Source organism: Herpailurus yagouaroundi, unplaced genomic scaffold, assembly GCF_014898765.1.
Source record: "Herpailurus yagouaroundi ecotype Mexico unplaced genomic scaffold, PumYag 140, whole genome shotgun sequence".
NCBI classification, from domain to species: Eukaryota; Metazoa; Chordata; class Mammalia; order Carnivora; family Felidae; genus Herpailurus; species Herpailurus yagouaroundi.
Genome location: NW_024412395.1, coordinates 10,804,117 through 10,821,616, shown reverse-complemented (window position 1 = coordinate 10,821,616; position 17,500 = coordinate 10,804,117). Strand labels below are relative to the sequence as shown.

The following is a 17,500-nucleotide window of genomic DNA, read 5'->3' as shown; positions in this document are numbered from 1 at the left end:
CCGGTGTCCTTTCAGGAATGAATGGATTCCCAAAATGTGGAAATTCTGCCATAGGCTACAACCTTGATGAATCTTGAGGACATGATGCTAAGTGAAATAAACCAATTGCCAGAAGACAAACGCTGTATGATTCCACTTACGTGCGGTACGTAGAGTAGTCAAATTCATAGAAACAGAAAGTAGAATGGGGGCTGTCAGGGGCTGAGGGAAGGGAGAGAAAGGAAGCTGTTGTTCTAATGAGTATAGAGTTTCAGTTTGGCGGGATGAACCGTTTTGGAGACTGGATGCCCAACACGGTGAATGTACTCAACACCACCCCAACTGTACCTTTAGAAACGATTCAGATGGTAAATTTCATGTTACGCGTTTTCCACTGAAGTTTAGATGTTTTAAATTTAAAACTGATTACGACAGTAAATCTTATGTTATATGTATTTTTACCACAGTTAAGAAGAAAAAGACAACAACAACAACAAAAAACACTGACAACACCAAAAGCTGGCAAGGATGTGGAGCAACAGGAACTCTCCTGCATTGCTCGCGGAACGCAGAACCGCACTGCCGCTTTGGAAGACGGTTCGGCAGTTTCTCACAAAACTGAACGTACTCTTACCACATGAGCCAGCAATCAAGCTCTTGGGTATTTATCCAAACGAGTTGAGAACTTGTGTCCACACCCAGCAGCTTTATTTACAACTATCGAAATGCGGAAGCGACCAAGATGTCCTCCAGTAAGTGAACGGGTAAACTGTGCTACATCCAGACAATGGAATATTACTCTACTTTAAGAAGAAACGTGCGGGGCGCCTGGGTGGCTCAGTCGGTTAAGCGTCCGACTTCGGCTCAGGTCACGATCTCGTGGTCCATGAGTTCGAGCCCCGCGTCGGGCTCTGGGCTGATGGCTCAGAGCCTGGAGCCTGTTTCCGATTCTGTGTCTCCCTCTCTCTCTGACCCTCCCCCGTTCATGCTCTGTCTCTCTCTGTCTCAAAAATAAATAAATGTTAAAAAAAAAAAATTAAAAAAAAAGAAGAAACGTGCTATCAAGACATGAAAAGAAGCGGAGAAAAACTTAAATGCATATGGCTAAGTGAAGGAAGCCAATCTGAAAAGGCTACATACTACTGTAGGATTCCACCTATACAATGTTCTAGAAAAGGCAAAAGTATGGAGACAATAAAAAGATCAGTGATTGCTAAGGGTTAGGGGAGAGAAAGGGACAGATAGGTGGAGCACAGAGCATTTTTAGGGCACAGAAAATACTCTAATGGTGGACACATGTCATACATTTGTCAAGACCCACAGAATGTACACCAAGAGTGAATCCTCATGTGAACTATGGGCTTTGGGTGATAATGTCGTGTCAATGCAGGTTCAACGATTATAACAAGCGTCATCACTCTGGTACAGGATGTTAATGGGGGAAGAGGCTGTGTGTTTGAGTGGGGAGCAGAGAGTGTATGGGAACTCTGCACTTTCTTTTCAATTTTGCAGTGAATTGCTCTAAAAAATAAAGTACATTTGAAAATTCATACAACCCTTGGAGTGCCTGGATGGCTCAGTCGCTGAAGCGGCTGACGCTTGATTTCGCCTCAGGGCATGATCTCGTAGTTCGTGAGTTCAAGCCCCACATTGGGCTCCACTCCGACAGTGTGGAGCCTGCTTTGGAGCCTCTCTCTCCTTCTCTCTCTGCCCCTCTCCTGCTGCTCTCTCCCTCCAAATAAATAAACTTAAAAAAATAAATAAATAAAAATAAAAATTCATACATCATAAAATTAACCATTATCCATTCTAAAGTGGTACAATTCAGCGGTTGTTCAACTCATTCATAGTATCATGCAACCATTACCTCTATCTAGATCTAAGATATTTTCACCACCACCAAAAGGGAACTGCTTAGCAGTTACTCCCCATTCCCCCTCCCCTTGGCCCCAGGCAACTACTAATCTAATTTCTGTCTGTATGGATTGCCCGATCTGGACATTTCATATAAATGGAATCATACAATCCACGGTCTTCTGTAACTGGCTTTCTTCACTTAACTTGTTTTCAAGATGCATCCATGTTGTAGCATGTATCAACCCATCATTTCTTTTTAAGACTCAATAATGTTCCATTGTGTGTATACACCACATTTTTTTCTCCATTCATCAGTCCATGGACACTTGATTGTTTCTGCCTCTTGGCCATTGAGACTAGTTGTGCTATGAATATGCATGTACAAGTCTTTGTTTGAAGACCTATAATGGATTCTTTTCTTAATACTATACCCTTCCTTATCCTTAGAAGAGGGAAACTTAAAAAACAGAATAAAAATAAAATTAACATATAAAATATCAAGTTAATGGTATTTTTAAATGATTAATGATAATAATGTTTACATTAATAATACTTAAGAATCACTAGTATTTAACATACTTTATCTCATTTATCATCATAATCCAAAGTAGACATTATCACCTCCATTGTATAGATCAAGAAACCAAGGCTCAGAAGGTTAAATAACTTGTCCATGGTTGCACAGCCAGCGAGTGTGAGCCAACTTTGGACCCCAGGTTTTTCTGACCCCTCTCTGCCTCTCTGACTACCTCACACATCAAACTTGTCAGAGGAGGCGAAAGAATGGGTAAGAGGCACACTTCCTTGACTTGTAATTCTCACCAAACTCTTCCCTTGGTGAAGTCATGATGCAGAAGTTGGTGGAATGAAAACACAGGCCGTATCCACAAGCCCAGAGAAACGGTGAGTGGTGTTGGTGTGGCTTCTTGGGTGTGAGTCAACCGCTCACCAGGATCACTCCCGACCCTTCTCCCCAGCTGATTGTCTGAATGAGTACAGCCAGTCCCGTCCCCTGCGTCCCCAAGCTGGCCCCGCCTCCCGTACCGCAGTGGGTTTGGACACAATGCATGTCCAAGAGTGGACTAAAGTAAGCCACATACCTGGGGCCGGCTGCTCCACACCCGGGTCTCCCTGCTTCTCTTTGGAGAGTTCCTGCAGGCACTGGTCCCGTTCCTCCCGAAGCACCTGGAGCACATCACACAGTCGGGGGAGGGCGCCCACCTGCAAGTTCAAAACCAAGAATGCACATCCATGCCACTAACTCCACTGTACCACAAAGAGACTTTCTGTGAGCATGAGTGGGGCTAGACAGGATTCAAACGGAGGAGGGCAAAATCCAGCAGGGAGCTCTTCACAGTGAGTTAGAGGCAGCCACTCTTGGGAGAGAATACAGGCCACTGAATTCTGGGACAGCCAGGATGCTTGAACCATCTGTAGCTTGTCCCCTGCAAATCTTGCCCTTGAGTTTATGAGGACACCCGAGCCTGGTGAGTTACTTACTTTCTGGGGACCTATTAGTCTGCAGGACTTCGTTTATTCCAACAGTGTTCATTTCTCAGGCTTGGCAAGTTAAGTTTTGATTCAAGGGTCTTTGAAACCTACATTCAACCATCTCCCTGTTCCCCAGAAGAGAGCATATATCCACCCCAGGCAAATACTGATGGAGGGATGTGTTGGACAGGAAGGACTGGCACACAGTCCTGGCTTCCTAGCTCTTCCTAGAGTAGATTTCCAGAGCATGGCTCCATTCTTTCATTTGTGCTGACACTTGATAAATATGTGAGTGAGGGAAGGAAGGAGGAAGGAAGGAAGGAAGGAAGGGAGGAAGGAAGGAAGGAAGGAAGGAAGGAAGGAAGGAAGGAAGGAACAACTCAAAACACCAATGAATTGAACCCTTATTTTACTTTTTACAGAGTAGGGAATTTTTTTTATAAATTTTTAAAAGTTTGTTTGTTTGTTTCTTTTGAGAGACAGCGGAGGAGGGGCAGAGAGAGAGGGAGAGAGAGAATCCCAGGCAGACTCCATGTGGTCAGCACAGAGCCCGATGTGGGGCTCGAACTCATGAACCGTGAGATCATGACCTGAGCCAAAATGAAGAGTCGGACGCTTAACCTACTGAGCCACCCAGGTGCCCCTACAGAGTATGGAATTTTAATATTAGAGTCTTTTCACATACATTAACTTACGTAAGCATCAAAATAACCCCGTAAAGAGACACAGAAAAGGAAACTGAGGCCCATAGTAGTTAGGGCATGTGACCAAGGTCCTATACCCAAGGTTCCGAATTTCAGAAACCGGCCTTCCAAGAGGTCAAGGACCAAGTCTTAAACCCTCTTGTCACCCCTGCACTAAATGCTTTGTGGATGGAAATGTCAACATAATGGAACAGGGGGAGAAGTCCCCGGCGACAAGGCCATGCTCCAAAATGGCCCAAATAAACAAAAGCTCTGGGCCAGAGAAGGGCACCTCAGGTAGCACTGTATTCAAACGATTCCAAAGGCAAACAAATAATCTGACGATCTCTCTGTTAATTTGGGTCTTCCACATCTCATGACCCTTCACGAATGCAGTCAGAAAGCACCTATCAGCTGTCAGCGGCTGCTCTCTTCCAGCTACTCCCTGACCATAAGTGACTGGATCCGTGATCCCCATGAAACACACACATCACCTCCCCTGGCACGGAGCCCACAGTCAGCCACAACAGAGCTGTTGCAGGACCATCTGTGTCTACCCAGCACTAAAATCATATTATGTGGGGCACCTGGGTGGCTCAGTCACTTGAGTGTCCGAGTCTTAGTTTCGGCTCGGGTCATGATCTCACAAGGTTGCGCGTTTGAGCCCTGCATCGGGCTCTGTGCTGACAGCACAGAGACTGCTTGGGATTCCCAATCTCTCTCTCTCTCTCTCTCTCTCTCTCTCTCTCTCTCTCTCTGCCCCTCCCCTGAGCGCGCGCTCTCTCTCTCAAAATAAATACACTTAAAATTCATTCCTTCCCCGTTCATCACCCCTAAGTGTCCATCTCATTCCTGACCATACAACACATGACTTCATCACCTTGCTTGTGATGGCTCTTGTATTTAGACACTTATGTTAAAACGTTCCCTAAGAATATAGTCACTGTCAGGAAAACCGGCATGCAGCCCCGCATACTCGTGCCCTTGTCTCCCTGTGGCGTTCTCTCCGGGTCCTCGCGGAAGCCCATCATCACCACCACCCTCTGGCTTTTCGGCGGAGGCGGTAGATGAGCTTGAGTGGAAAAATCCACCTGCGGGTTGGCAGGCTGCCATTAGTTCACCAAAGGTCTCAAGCAGGCACACAGCCCGTTCGGTGCCACTTTGAAGCTAACATTACTCTTAAAAGGTGAGACGCTGCAGGAGGGAGTGTGAACAGGTACAATCTTTTAAGTGTATATACGTAAGCATATGTTAAGTGTCACAAAAATGTCCAGACCCTTTGGCCGACTGACTTTACTTCTGAGAATCCACCCCGTACATGGCAAAAGCTTTATATAGAAGGACTCTGCGACAGCTTTAAGTATAACGGAAAACAAAGGGATGGGCTTCTGGGAGATGCAGCACACGTACGTTTTTTCCTATTGCTCCCGCGAAGTACAAGAAACCCTGGACGTTATGTACAAAAGAAGCATTAGAAGATTCTGGAAGGTGGAGAGAAGGCAAAGTGGCTAAAGCCCTCATGACCCAAGGAAGTGGTGAGTTCTGTCAGGTTTCTTTTCACCCCATATACCCCATTCCTGGAGCTGAAGAAGTCAGCAATAAGGAAATGCAGCCAGATGCAGAGGAAAAAGCCCCGACAAAAGCCTGCTCGCTCTAGCCAAGGGCCAGGAAAGAGGAAGTCTAGCAAGACAGAAAATGTATAGGCGATAACTGCCCACTCAAGCCAAACACCACAGAAAAGCCTGTGGTCACCTGGGGAGCCAGGACTTCCACCTTCCCCAGGCTGTGACGCAGGGCCCCAGCCTCCCTGCCAGGGCGGTGTCTCAGACGGCCAAGCAAGGAGCTGGCGCATTCAGCCCTGTTGTGTGGTAACACAGTCCCCCCAGCCCGTGATGCCAGCGGAGACTGGACTTTCCCCCCAGCCCAGAAGGAAGGAGGTCCCCTTCATCTCCCCACCGGGATGGTGTCCCAGGTGCTGCAGGAGAACTGCCCACCCAGAATCCTATACTCGGCAAAAGATACCTCCAGGAATGAAAGGGAAGTCAAGACATTCTCAGGGAAGGAAAACTCAAAGAACTCGTTGTCGGCATCCTCCCCTAAAAGAGTGGCTAAAGGAAGGTTCTCTAAACACAAGGAGGCCTGGCAGACACTCGGCACTTTCACCATCACCAGTGTGACGGGAGCCCCCACTGTAGTGTTATGAGACCATGTGGGGAGCTGATAGTCCCACCCCTCACTCGTCAGTAAGGGGGACCCTTCCTCCTCTGTCAGTGTCAAATCAGACAGAGTGGGGAAGCTGGACTTCTATTTGCACCTGGAAGAAATGAGGGAGCATCCACCCCCTTCCTCATCAGAAAAAGCCCACAAAGAGGTTTAAGTAAGACCCAGAGCCCTACGGCATAGAAAATGCCCCACTTTCTTCTTTTTTTTTTTTTAATCTTTTTCCTTTAAGGTTCATTTATTTTGAGAGAGAGAGCACAAGCAGGGGAGGGGCAGAGAGAGAAGGAGAGAGAGAATCCTAAGCAGGCTCCGCACTGTCAGCACAGAGCCTGATGTGGGGCTTGATCCCACGAACCACGAGATCACAGCCTGAGACAAAAATCAAGAGTCCGATGCTCCACGAACTGAGCCATCCAGGTGCCCCCGAACTGTCCTGCTTTCAATCAAAGATCACTCATCACATTAAGGTTGACATCAAACTGAATGAAAAATGATCAACAGATGCCAACACTAGGGGCACCTGAGTGGCTCAGTCGGTTAAACGTCCGACTTGGGCTCAGAACACGATCTCATGGTTCATGAGTTTGAGCTCTGAGTCAGGCTCTTCACTGATGGCTTGGGGCCTGGAGCCTGCTTCAGATGCTTCTGTGTCCCTCTCTCTCTTTGCCCTTCCACAGCTTGGGCTCTCTCTCTCTCTCTCTCTCTCTCTCTCTCTCAAAAATAAATAAATAATAATAAAAAAAATAGATGCCAACACTGAGGTGACAGGGACCTGCAATGATTTGACAAAGGTTGTAAAGCAGCCATCATAAAAATGCTTCCGTGAGCAATTACAGGTACACTTGGAACAACTGTAGAAATATACACCTCGGCAAAAAGAAGAAAGTTTCAGCAAAGAAATGAAAGATATAAAGCAATCAAATGTAAAAGTTAGAACTGAAAGAGACCATAACTGAAGTAGAAAAGCTCAGTGGGAGGGCTCAGCAGACAGAAAAATTAAACTGAAAATAAAAAGGCACAGACTTTGGAGGGCCTGACTGGCTCAGTCAGTGGAGCATGCGACTCTGAGGTCATGAGTTCAAGCCGCACGTTGGGCGTGGAGCCTACTTACAAAAATAAAAAGTGAAATGAAAACGGTAAAATCATCCTTAAAAAATAAATTACTTTCTGTTAAAGTTTATTGACATATTTTGAGAGAGAGAAAGAGCGAGCTGGGGAGGGGCAGAGAGAGGGGGGTAGAGGATCCGAAGAGGGCTCCATGCTGATAACAGACAGCCCCATGTGGGGCTTGAACTCACGAACCCATGAGATCATGACCCGAGCTGAAGTCGGACGCTTAATCGACTGAGCCACCCAAATGCCCCTAAAAAATAAATTAAAAAATAAAAACAAAACAAAGCGTGAACAGACTTCCAGGGTTACATGTGACAACAAAAGCACGATCCATAGAAGGAAAATCGGGTAAAGTGGACTTCATAAAAACTTAAAAGGAGCACCTGGGTGGCTTGGTCAGTGAAGCGTCTGACACTTGGTTTTGGCTCAGGTCATGATCTCACGGTTTGTGAGTTCGAGCCCCGTATGAGGCTCTGTGCTGACAGTGCGGAGCCTGCTTGGGATTCCCTCTCTCTCTCTCTCTCTCTCTCTCTCCTCCTCCTCCTCCTCCTCCTGCTTGCAAGTGCATGGGTTCTCTCTGTCTCTCTCAAAATAAATAAATAAACTTTAAAAAAAAATTTTAAAGCCTTTTACTTCATGTTAAGCAGACGAAAAGACAAACTACAGACTGGGAGAAAATATTTGCATTCGCATATTCAAGAAAGGACTAATACCTAGAATGCATAAAGACCCTTCAAATCTCAACAGTAAACAAACAAACAGTATCATTACAACATAGGCAAAAGACACGAGGAGACATTTCACAGAAGATATACAGATGCCAAATGAGCACATGAAATGGTTTCCAAAATTATTAGCTATTAAGTGAACACAAATTGAAACCACAATGTGTTATCACTATACTCTATCAGAATGGTTAAAATACAAAAAACTAGTAACCACAAATGCTGGTGAGGTCGTGGAGAAACTAGATCACTCATACGTTGCTGGTGGGAATGTAAGATGGTGTAGCCATTCTGGGAAACAGGTTGGCAGTGTTTTACATAAGCTAAACATGCAGCTTTCACATGATCCAGCAATTTATCTCAGGGAGATGAAAATTTATATTCATGCAACAACCAGTATGCGAATCTTATAGCGGTTTTTATTCAATGGGTGAATGATTACACAGATCACTGCACATCCATACTACGGAATTCCACTCAGCAATAAAGAGGAATAAACTAAGGCTGCCTGGGTGGCTCAGTCAGTTAAGCATCCAACTCTTGATTTCAGCTCGGGTCACGATCTCGCTGTTCATGAGTTCGAGCCCCACATCTGGCTCTGCGAAGACAGTGCAGAGGAGACTGCTTGAGATTCTGTCTCCTGTTTCCCTCTTTCTCTGCCCCTCTCCTGTGCTCGCTCTCTCTCTCTCTCTCAAAAACAAATAAATAAATAAACACTTAAAAAAATAAAAAGGAGATGAATCTTCAGAGAAGTATGCTGAGTGAAAAAAGCCAATCCTAAAAGGTTACATACCATATGATTCTATTTGTATGAACTCTTGACATGACAAAATTATAGAAAGAGAGAGCAAATTAGTGGTCAGGAATTAACGAAGGGACAGGAGTGGGAAGGAAGTGGCTGTGACTGTAACAGAGCACCATGAAAGATTCTTGGGGTAACAAAAATATTCTGTATCTTTACTGCATCAATGTAATGTTGTACTATATAGTTTTGAAAGATTTTATCAATGGGAGAAACTGACAAAAGGCTATGCGGGGATCTTTCCGCATTATTTCTTACCGTCTACAATTCTCTCAGAGGCAGAAGTTTACATTGTAGGGGCCCCTGGGTGGCTCAGTCGGTTAAGCATCTAACTCCTCGTTTTGGCTCAGGTCATGATCTCAAGGTTTGTGGGATCAAGCCCCACATCGGGGCTCTGTGCTGACAGGACAGAGCCTGCTTAGGATTCTCTCTCTCTCTCTCTCTCTCTCTCTCTGCCCCCCTCTCTCTCTCAAAATAAATACACTTTTAAAAATATGTAAATATATAGAGGAAGGTAGATAGATACTTAATTCCGTGGCTCTGTTCCCATTCCTACCTCCAGTTGCAACCTCTCTGGCAGAGACTGATCTTTGTCTCTTTAATAATTACTCTTCCTCTGCTGCAATCAGAATTTAACTGGGCATATGGTTGCCCATCTGGAGACTAGAGTTTCCAGCTTCCCTGCAACTAAAGTGCACCCACATGACTAGGTTCTAGCAATGGAGTAGAGCAAAAGTCACATGTGCAAGCACAATCTCGTGCCCATAAAAGGAAAGGGACATGCTTCCCCCTTTCATGCGTGGATACGGTGATGAGCCATATTCAATCGTGGGGATGAGGGCAATGCTTCAGGCTTGACTATGTTGCCAGATTCAGAGGACAAAACCCATGGTGGACTGCACTTGTGAATTTCCACACTTCATAGCATCCTTTCGGTGTTAACATTGACAGAGTAACTCGTAACAGACTTAGGAGATTTACTGCCAAGGACAGGGAAAGAGGCATATCGTAGTCAGAATTATCAGTCCCAATTCCATATAGGAGTTTATACATATGAGTTCAAGGTGGGTGGAGTATACTGCCTTCCTTGGGCCTAGCCATGTGACTGGTCACTGGTATATTAGATAGATCTGATAGGAAGAGAGGCTCAAAATATGTTTGCACAGCTGTGCTTGCTCTCTTGCATTTCTGCCACCTGGGGTATCTTGCAGGTCGTGCAGCAGACCTGTACCCAACCCAGGGACTGGAGCCAAGCCAGCTGAGCCCAGCCTGGATCAATCAAACCCTAGTTGACTTGCGAACACCATGAGAGAAATAAAGCCTTATTGCTGAATATCCCTGAGCTTTTTGGGGACTGTTATGCATGGCACACGGTAGGAAAGAGATTCTGAGGCAGCACCAAGGTGCATGATTTAGGGAGTTGAAGTTTCTACCAAATGGGTGGCGATTTGCACCCATTTGGGGGTTAAAGAAAGGAGTACTCCCACAGAGTGGACTCTTGAGAGCAATGGAGCAAGGTTAGAAATGACAGAACATCTATCCTGGGAACATCTCTCCAAGAAAAGTTCAACTTCCTTGGCAGTTTTACCCTGGACTATAGAAAGAATAATACTCACGGGGCACCTGGGTGGCTCAGCCGGTTGAGCGTTTGACTTCGGCTCAGGTCATGATCTCGCAGTTGGTGAGTTCGAGCCCCCCCGCATCGGGCTCTGTGCTGACCGCTCAGAGCCTGGAGCCTGCTTCGGATTCTATGTCTCCCTCTCTCTCTGTTCCTCCCCTGCTCATGCTCTGTCTGTCTCTGTCTTTCAAAAATGAATAAAGTTAAACAAAATTTTTTTAAGAATAATAATCAGAAGACAGTTTAACTTTATATATATATACATATATATATATATATATACACATACACATATATATATTTGTGTTTTTTTTTTTTAAGGTAAGCTTCATGCCCATTGCAGAGCCCAACGTGGGGCTTGAACTCATGACACTGAGATCAAGACCTGGATGTTTAATGGGGGAACCTGGGTGGCTCAGTTGGTTAAGAGTTCGACTTCAGCTCAGGTCATGATCTCATGCTTCATGAGTTCCAGCCCCGTGTTGAGATCTCTGTCAGCACAGAGCCTGCTTCAGATCCTCTGTCCCCTTCTCTCTGCCCTTACCCTGCTCTCTCTCTCTCTCTCTTTCAAAAATAAACAAACATTAAATATATTTTTTAAAAAAAGACCTGAACACTTAACCGACTGACCCTTTTTTTTTAATTGTAGTGATATATACATAGCATGAAATTTACTACTTTAACCATGTTTAAGTGTACAAGTCAGTGGCATTAAGTACATTTATAATGTACTTTACAATGGTGTGCAACCATCATCACTATCCATTTCCAGAATTTTTTCAGCATTGCAAAAGAAACTCCATACCCATTGAACAGTAACTACCCATTTCCTTCCTTCCCTAGCCTCTGGTGACTTCTAGTCTACTTTCTGACTCTGCAAATTTGCCTATTGTAGGTATTTCACGTAAGTAGAATCACATATTTGTTCTTTCCTACCTGGCTTATTTCACTTATGTTTTCAAGGCTCATCCACATTGTAGAATCTATTGGAATTTCATTCCCTTTTAGCGGAATGATATTCCGTTGTGTATAGACACTACATTTTGTTCTTCCATTCATCTGTTGATGGATGGTGTTTGGGTTGCTATGACCACTTAGCTATTATAAATAATGCTGCTATGAACATGGGTGTGCAAATATCTCTTTGAATCACTGCTTTTGATTCTTTTGAGTGTATCCCCAGAGACAGAATTGCTGAATCATATGGTAATTCTATGTTTACTTTTTTAGGAGCCACCAAATGGTTTCCATAGTAGCTGCACTGTTTTGCATTCCCACTAGCAAAGCACAGGGGTTCCATTTTCTCTATATCCTCATCAACCCTTGTTTTGTTTTGTTTTTTTTATCCACTGTATTTTTTTTTTGAAGTAGGCTCTACCCCCAATGTGGGGCTCGAACGCAGGACCCCGAGATCAAGAGTTGCATGCTCTACTGACTGAGTTGGCCAGGCGCCCCTATTTGTGTTTTGTTTTCATAACAGTCACCCTGATGGGTGTGAAGTGGCTCATTCCACATTTCTTTAACCCTCGATCCTTCCAATAAAACTTAATAAGCCAAAATAATTTTGGGTTGTGGTGGCATGCCCGCTAAAGACAGCGAAAGCATTCTGCTGAAAGGACTGAGCCCATGGCCCCTGATGGTGACCAGTAGAGAAGAAAAGGGGCCCTTTGGAGGTCTGGGAGTGGCTGAGAAGAGTGTGTTCAATGGAGGAACCAGCTGGTAGAGGCATCAGAGGGAGAATAAATGGGACACAAGCCCCCTGACCATCTAAATTAACCCAGAAAAGCAGGGGGGGGGGAGCTGAAAATTAGTAGCCATTAGTAGCTGAAAATTAGTATATTTATCCATATATTTCTGTATACTTATTAAATATAATTTTACTCAAAATTCACAGGAGAAAAAGCAAATGAAGACTAGAGAATTGCTAAAACTTTCCTCAAAACCAGAACTATTAGTCCTTAAAAAGTACCTTTAAACAGTTGTAAAAAAATTGAGTTTGTGTTTGTACATGGTTTTTTTTTTCCTCTTTTACTTGTATTAGTGCCAAAGAAATTATCATGAAAAACAGCAGTTCCCTTCTCTAACCTTTACCTGCTTTCCGGAGGCAATCATTTTCAACTCTTTTTAGCTGTTTATTTTCCTTTTTATCTCCAGATTTTTTCAAGATTTTATTTTTAAGTAATCTCTACACCCAACGTGGGGCTCAAACCCATAACCCTGAGACCATGCTCCATGAACAGAGACAGCCAGGCGCCCCTCCATATTTTAAAATTATGTTCTTATACTACTATTTCTTGGTCTGTTAATCTGAGACATTATCCAAAACTCTGTTATGGAAGACAAAGATGTAGATGCTTTTAAATCTCCTTACATATACTTCTTCCCCCATATATTACATATACTTCTGCTGATTTAATTTTTAGTGAAATGAATGGTGTGTATTTATAACGTTTTCTTTTGACTCTGAAGTACCGTCCACTGCTGAGTCTAGCCATGTAAAATGATTATGTCTCTTGTACATTTTGTTTTTCCTGAGGTCAATTATTACCTTGTTTTTCCATTTGATTAGCGTTCTATGTACATATGGCTAATTTTTTTAAGTGCTCCAACAGCTCCGTGGGACATCTATCAAAGGTTGTACTTGTCTTACCTCCAGAGACTTCTCTGCCGGTCCTTGTTCCTCTTGTGCCAACCTGGGCCTGATGCCTGGCTGTGGCTTGGGGTACCCTCCCCCCAACTTTTCTGGCTAGACTTTGATTTCGTAGATTCCACATCTTTTTCCTTGCCTCACTTCCTCGTTTTGCAGAAGTTGCCGCCTAAGAAAGTGTAAGTAGGAGATAAACTTTGAAACCTTTGCAGGAGTGAAGAAGCTTTTTTTAGTTTGATTAATTATCAAATGAATAATTTGGGCAGAGAATTCTAGGTTGAAAATAAATTTCGTTCCAGATCTTGAAAGCATTTCTCCTTCTCTCTTCCTGTATTGATAAGATACCCAACTGTGCTCCCAAACATTTTGTATGTGACTTTTCTCTTCTCTGTAGAAATATTTCGGATTTTTCTGTTTTCAGTCGCTTTTTTTTTTTTAATTTTTTTTTTCAACGTTTTATTTATTTTTGGGACAGAGAGAGACAGAGCATGAACGGGGGAGGGGCAGAGAGAGAGGGAGACACAGAATGGGAAACAGGCTCCAGGCTCTGAGCCATCAGCCCAGAGCCTGACGCGGGGCTCGAACTCACGGACCGTGAGATCGTGACCTGGCTGAAGTCGGACGCTTAACCGACTGCGCCACCCAGGCGCCCCTGTTTTCAGTCGCTTTTAAATTCTTTGAGGAAATGGTCCTTTTTTAATTCATTGGTTAAGAGACTCAGGGGCCATTTCTATCTGAAGATTTGTGTTCTTCGTGTTGGAATTTTTTATTTTTATTTTTTTTATTTAAAAAAAATTTTTTTTAACGTTTATTTATTTTTGAGACAGAGAGAGACAGAGCATGAACGCGGGAGGGGCAGAGAGAGAGGGAGACACAGAATCGGAAGCAGGCTCCAGACTCTGAGCCATCAGCCCAGAGCCCGACGCGGGGCTCGAACTCACGGACCGTGAGATCGTGACCTGAGCTGAAGTCGGACACTTAGCCGACTGAGCCACCCAGGCGCCCCTCATGTTGGAATTTTTTAAATGTTATGTGGCTTATTTTATTATTTCCTCCCTTCATCTTCTCTATTCTGTCTTCTTAGAACTCTTATATTATTTGAATAATGGGCAACGTGGATGGACCCTCTAATCTTTTCACCTTTCTCCACTCTTCTACCGTTGTGTCATACGCTTTTTTTTTTTTTTAATTTTAGAGAGAAAGAGAGCATGAGTGGGGGAGAGGGACAGAAAGAGACAGAAAGAGAGAGAGAATCTTAAGCAGGCTCCACACTCAGCACAGAACCTGACTCAGGGCTTCATCTCACAACCCTGGGATCATGACCTGAGCAGAAATCAAGAGTTGGCCGCTCAACCGACTGAGGCACCCAGGCGCCCTGATGTGCTGTTGAGTTTCCTAATAAATGTTTTGTCATCATCATACAATTACTTTCCAGGCAGCCTTTCTTACTCTCTGGTGATTCCATTTCTCCAGCACCCTCTTTCCCACACTCCCTCTTCTTGAATCTGGCATCCTTGTTAAGAACTGCATATCAGGATACTAATTGTAGTCACGTGATCTTTTCCTCCTCTCTGCATGGACGACATTTTCTCTAAGTTCCCTTCTCCTGTTTGTTTGCTTTCACACTGGAGGTCTTCCTCAATGCCATATCTACATACATACGTATGTATCTGTGTGTGTGTGTGTGTGTGTGTGTGTGTGTACCTACATATATATATGTAGGTATATATATATGTGTGTGTGTGTAATTGAAGTATGGTTGACGTACACTATTACATTCGTTTCAGGTGCACAATATAATGATTCCACAAGCCCGTACCTTATTGCTATGGTCGCCACAAGTGTAGACACTCTCTGTCCCCATACCACACCGTCACAATACCATTGGCTATATTCCCTGTGCTGCGATCAATGCCACATTTATACTTGAGGCACTAAAGAGGTCCTTGGAACCACTGTGGGCCTGAACAGTTTGTGGCCTTTGCTATAAAAAAAATAATAATAATAATCAGGCTGAGAGGGTCCCCCCAGTCAGGATTTATGTTTCTCCTCCACACTTGGAGACTTTCCAGGGCGATGCGGACCGATCAAACAGTTTGTCATCAATCCCCCTCCACCCGGTGCAGGGACGTAGATTGTTATTTTTCCCAGACTGCTACCATTGTTTCATTCCTGAAGATTTCTTGAAATCTCTGCTTCATTGTTGTCTTATCTTGTTCCCTTTGACTTTGTGGGCTTATACCTTTGTGATTCCTTTACTATCATTTTAAGGATGCTCCCAAGGGAAGAGCAGATAAACACTTGTGGATAATCTGCCATTTTAAACTGGATGTCCTCATGTAACATTGTGATAAAACAGAAATATACATTTGGTGTTCATCCTTGGGTCCTGGCGGAGTGCTCCTAAAACGCTTGTAGTTTCCGGAGCAGTAGGGGTGAGAGAAGCATCTTTTGTTATAATATTTGGTCTGACTCTTCTAATACAAGAGCTTCCAAGACTCTGCAAATCTCCGAAGTGATGAGTGACTTTGCAAATGCTGATGAGATGATCGGTGGCTGGGGGGGAGGGGGTCGCAGATAACTTCAGCAGAGATAACCACTTCAGGTGGTTAGAGACTGGCACTTCCGGCTGCCCTTCTAGCCACAGGAGATGAAAGACAGGGTAGAGATTGAGTTAATCACCAACGGCCAGTGATTTCAGCAATCATGCCTATGATTCCTCTGTAGGGGCGCCTGGGTGGCTCAGTCGATTAAACATCTGACTTCAGTTCAGGTCATGATCTCACAGTTCGTGAGTTCGAACCCTGCGTGGGGCTCTCTGCTGACCATGAGGAGCCTGCTTTGGATCCTCTGTCTCCCTCTCTCTCTGCCCCTTCCCTGCTTGCTCTCTTTCTCTCTCTCTCTTGCTCTCTCTCTCTCTCTCAAGAATAAATAAACATTTTTTTTTAAGCCTGTAAATACCCTATATAACAGGGTTTGGAGCTTCCTGGTGGGTGAATACATGGAGATGCTGGGAGCTCCACGTGTCCCCTTCCTTGCTTTCTGCATTTTTTCCACTTGGCTGTCCCTGCATTGTATCTTTTATAATAAACCAGTAATGGTAAGTAAAGTGCGTTCCTGAGTCCTGGGAGCCCTTCTAGCAAATGATCGATTCCAAGGAGGAGGTCACAGGAGCCCCCAAAGTACAGCTGGTTGGTCAGAAGGGCACTTGGCCCCGGGCTTGGGACTGGCGTCTGAAGTAGAAGCCATCTTGTGGACTGTCCTCAACCTGTAGGGTCTGTGCTAATTCCAGGTGCTTAGAGTCAGAACTGAATTGAATTTTAGAACACCCAGCTGGTATCTGGAGAGTTGGGGAATTGATTGTCAATGTGAGGGGAAAAAAAACCCATGTATTTAGTGTCATAAGTGAAATGTTTTGAGCAGAAAATACCAAAATAGTTGGTGCCAAGAATGGGATGCTGTTTGGTAGTAAAAACAGCACCTCAGGGGGCGCCTGGGTGGCTCAGTCAGTTGAGCGGCCGACTTCGGCTCAGGTCATGATCTCACGGTCTGTGAGTTCGAGCCCCGTGACGGGCTCTGTGCTGACAGCTCAGAGCCTGGAGCCTGTTTCGGATTCTGTGTCTCCCTCTCTCTCTGCCCCTCCCCCGTTCATGCTCTGTCTCTCTCTGTCTCAAAAATAAATAAACGTTAAAAAAAAATTTTTTTTAAAAACCCAGCACCTCAGGGGGCACCTGGGTGGCTTGGTCCATTAAGCCTCCCACTTGGGCTTAGTTCATGATCTCAAGGTTTGTGGGTTTGAGCCCTGCATCAGGCTCACTGCTGTCAGCGCAGAGCCCACTTCGGATCCTCTGTCCCTTTCTCTCTCTGCCCGTCCCCTGCTCATGCTCTCTCTCAAAAATAAATAAACACTTTTAAAAAACCAAATAGCACCTCAGAACTAAGCACCTTTAAAAATATGTATTCCCTATAAATTCAGTAAGAGATTATCAGAAAAAAAATTTACCAAATTGTACTTTTTAAAATTTTTATTATTTTTTAAATGTATTTATTTATTTTGAGAGAGAGAGAGAGAGAGAGAGAGAGAGAGAGAGAGAATCCCAAGCAGGCTCCATGCTGTGGTGAAGGGGAGGGTAGGAGAGGGCTCAATCCCAGGAATGGTGAGATCCTGACCTAAACCCAGACAAGATTGGGAGGGGAGGCTTAATCTACTGGGCCACCCAGCCACCCCTTTGTTATTTTAATTAACCAAACAGAAACACACATTACATTACTTTCCTCTTCAGTTTCAGACTTTGAGTTCAGCCCATCTTTACATGTGGAGTTTTAAAAAGATTGGCGCAATCATGTCAAAACTTTGGCTTTTTA

The 17,500-nt window shown here is 44.3% G+C and overlaps 1 protein-coding gene across 4 annotated transcripts in view; it reads right to left on the bottom strand.

The window, feature by feature from the left end:
* SCTR (secretin receptor) overlaps positions 1-17,500 on the bottom strand; it is a 78,221-nt gene that overhangs the window by 51,343 nt on the left and 9,378 nt on the right. For all 4 annotated transcript variants that reach the window (XM_040474853.1, XM_040474852.1, XM_040474855.1 and 1 more), the window contains exon 2: positions 2,937-3,057. In XM_040474853.1, the coding sequence (XP_040330787.1) occupies positions 2,937-3,057 (121 nt within the window). The remainder of the gene's footprint in view (positions 1-2,936; positions 3,058-17,500) is intronic.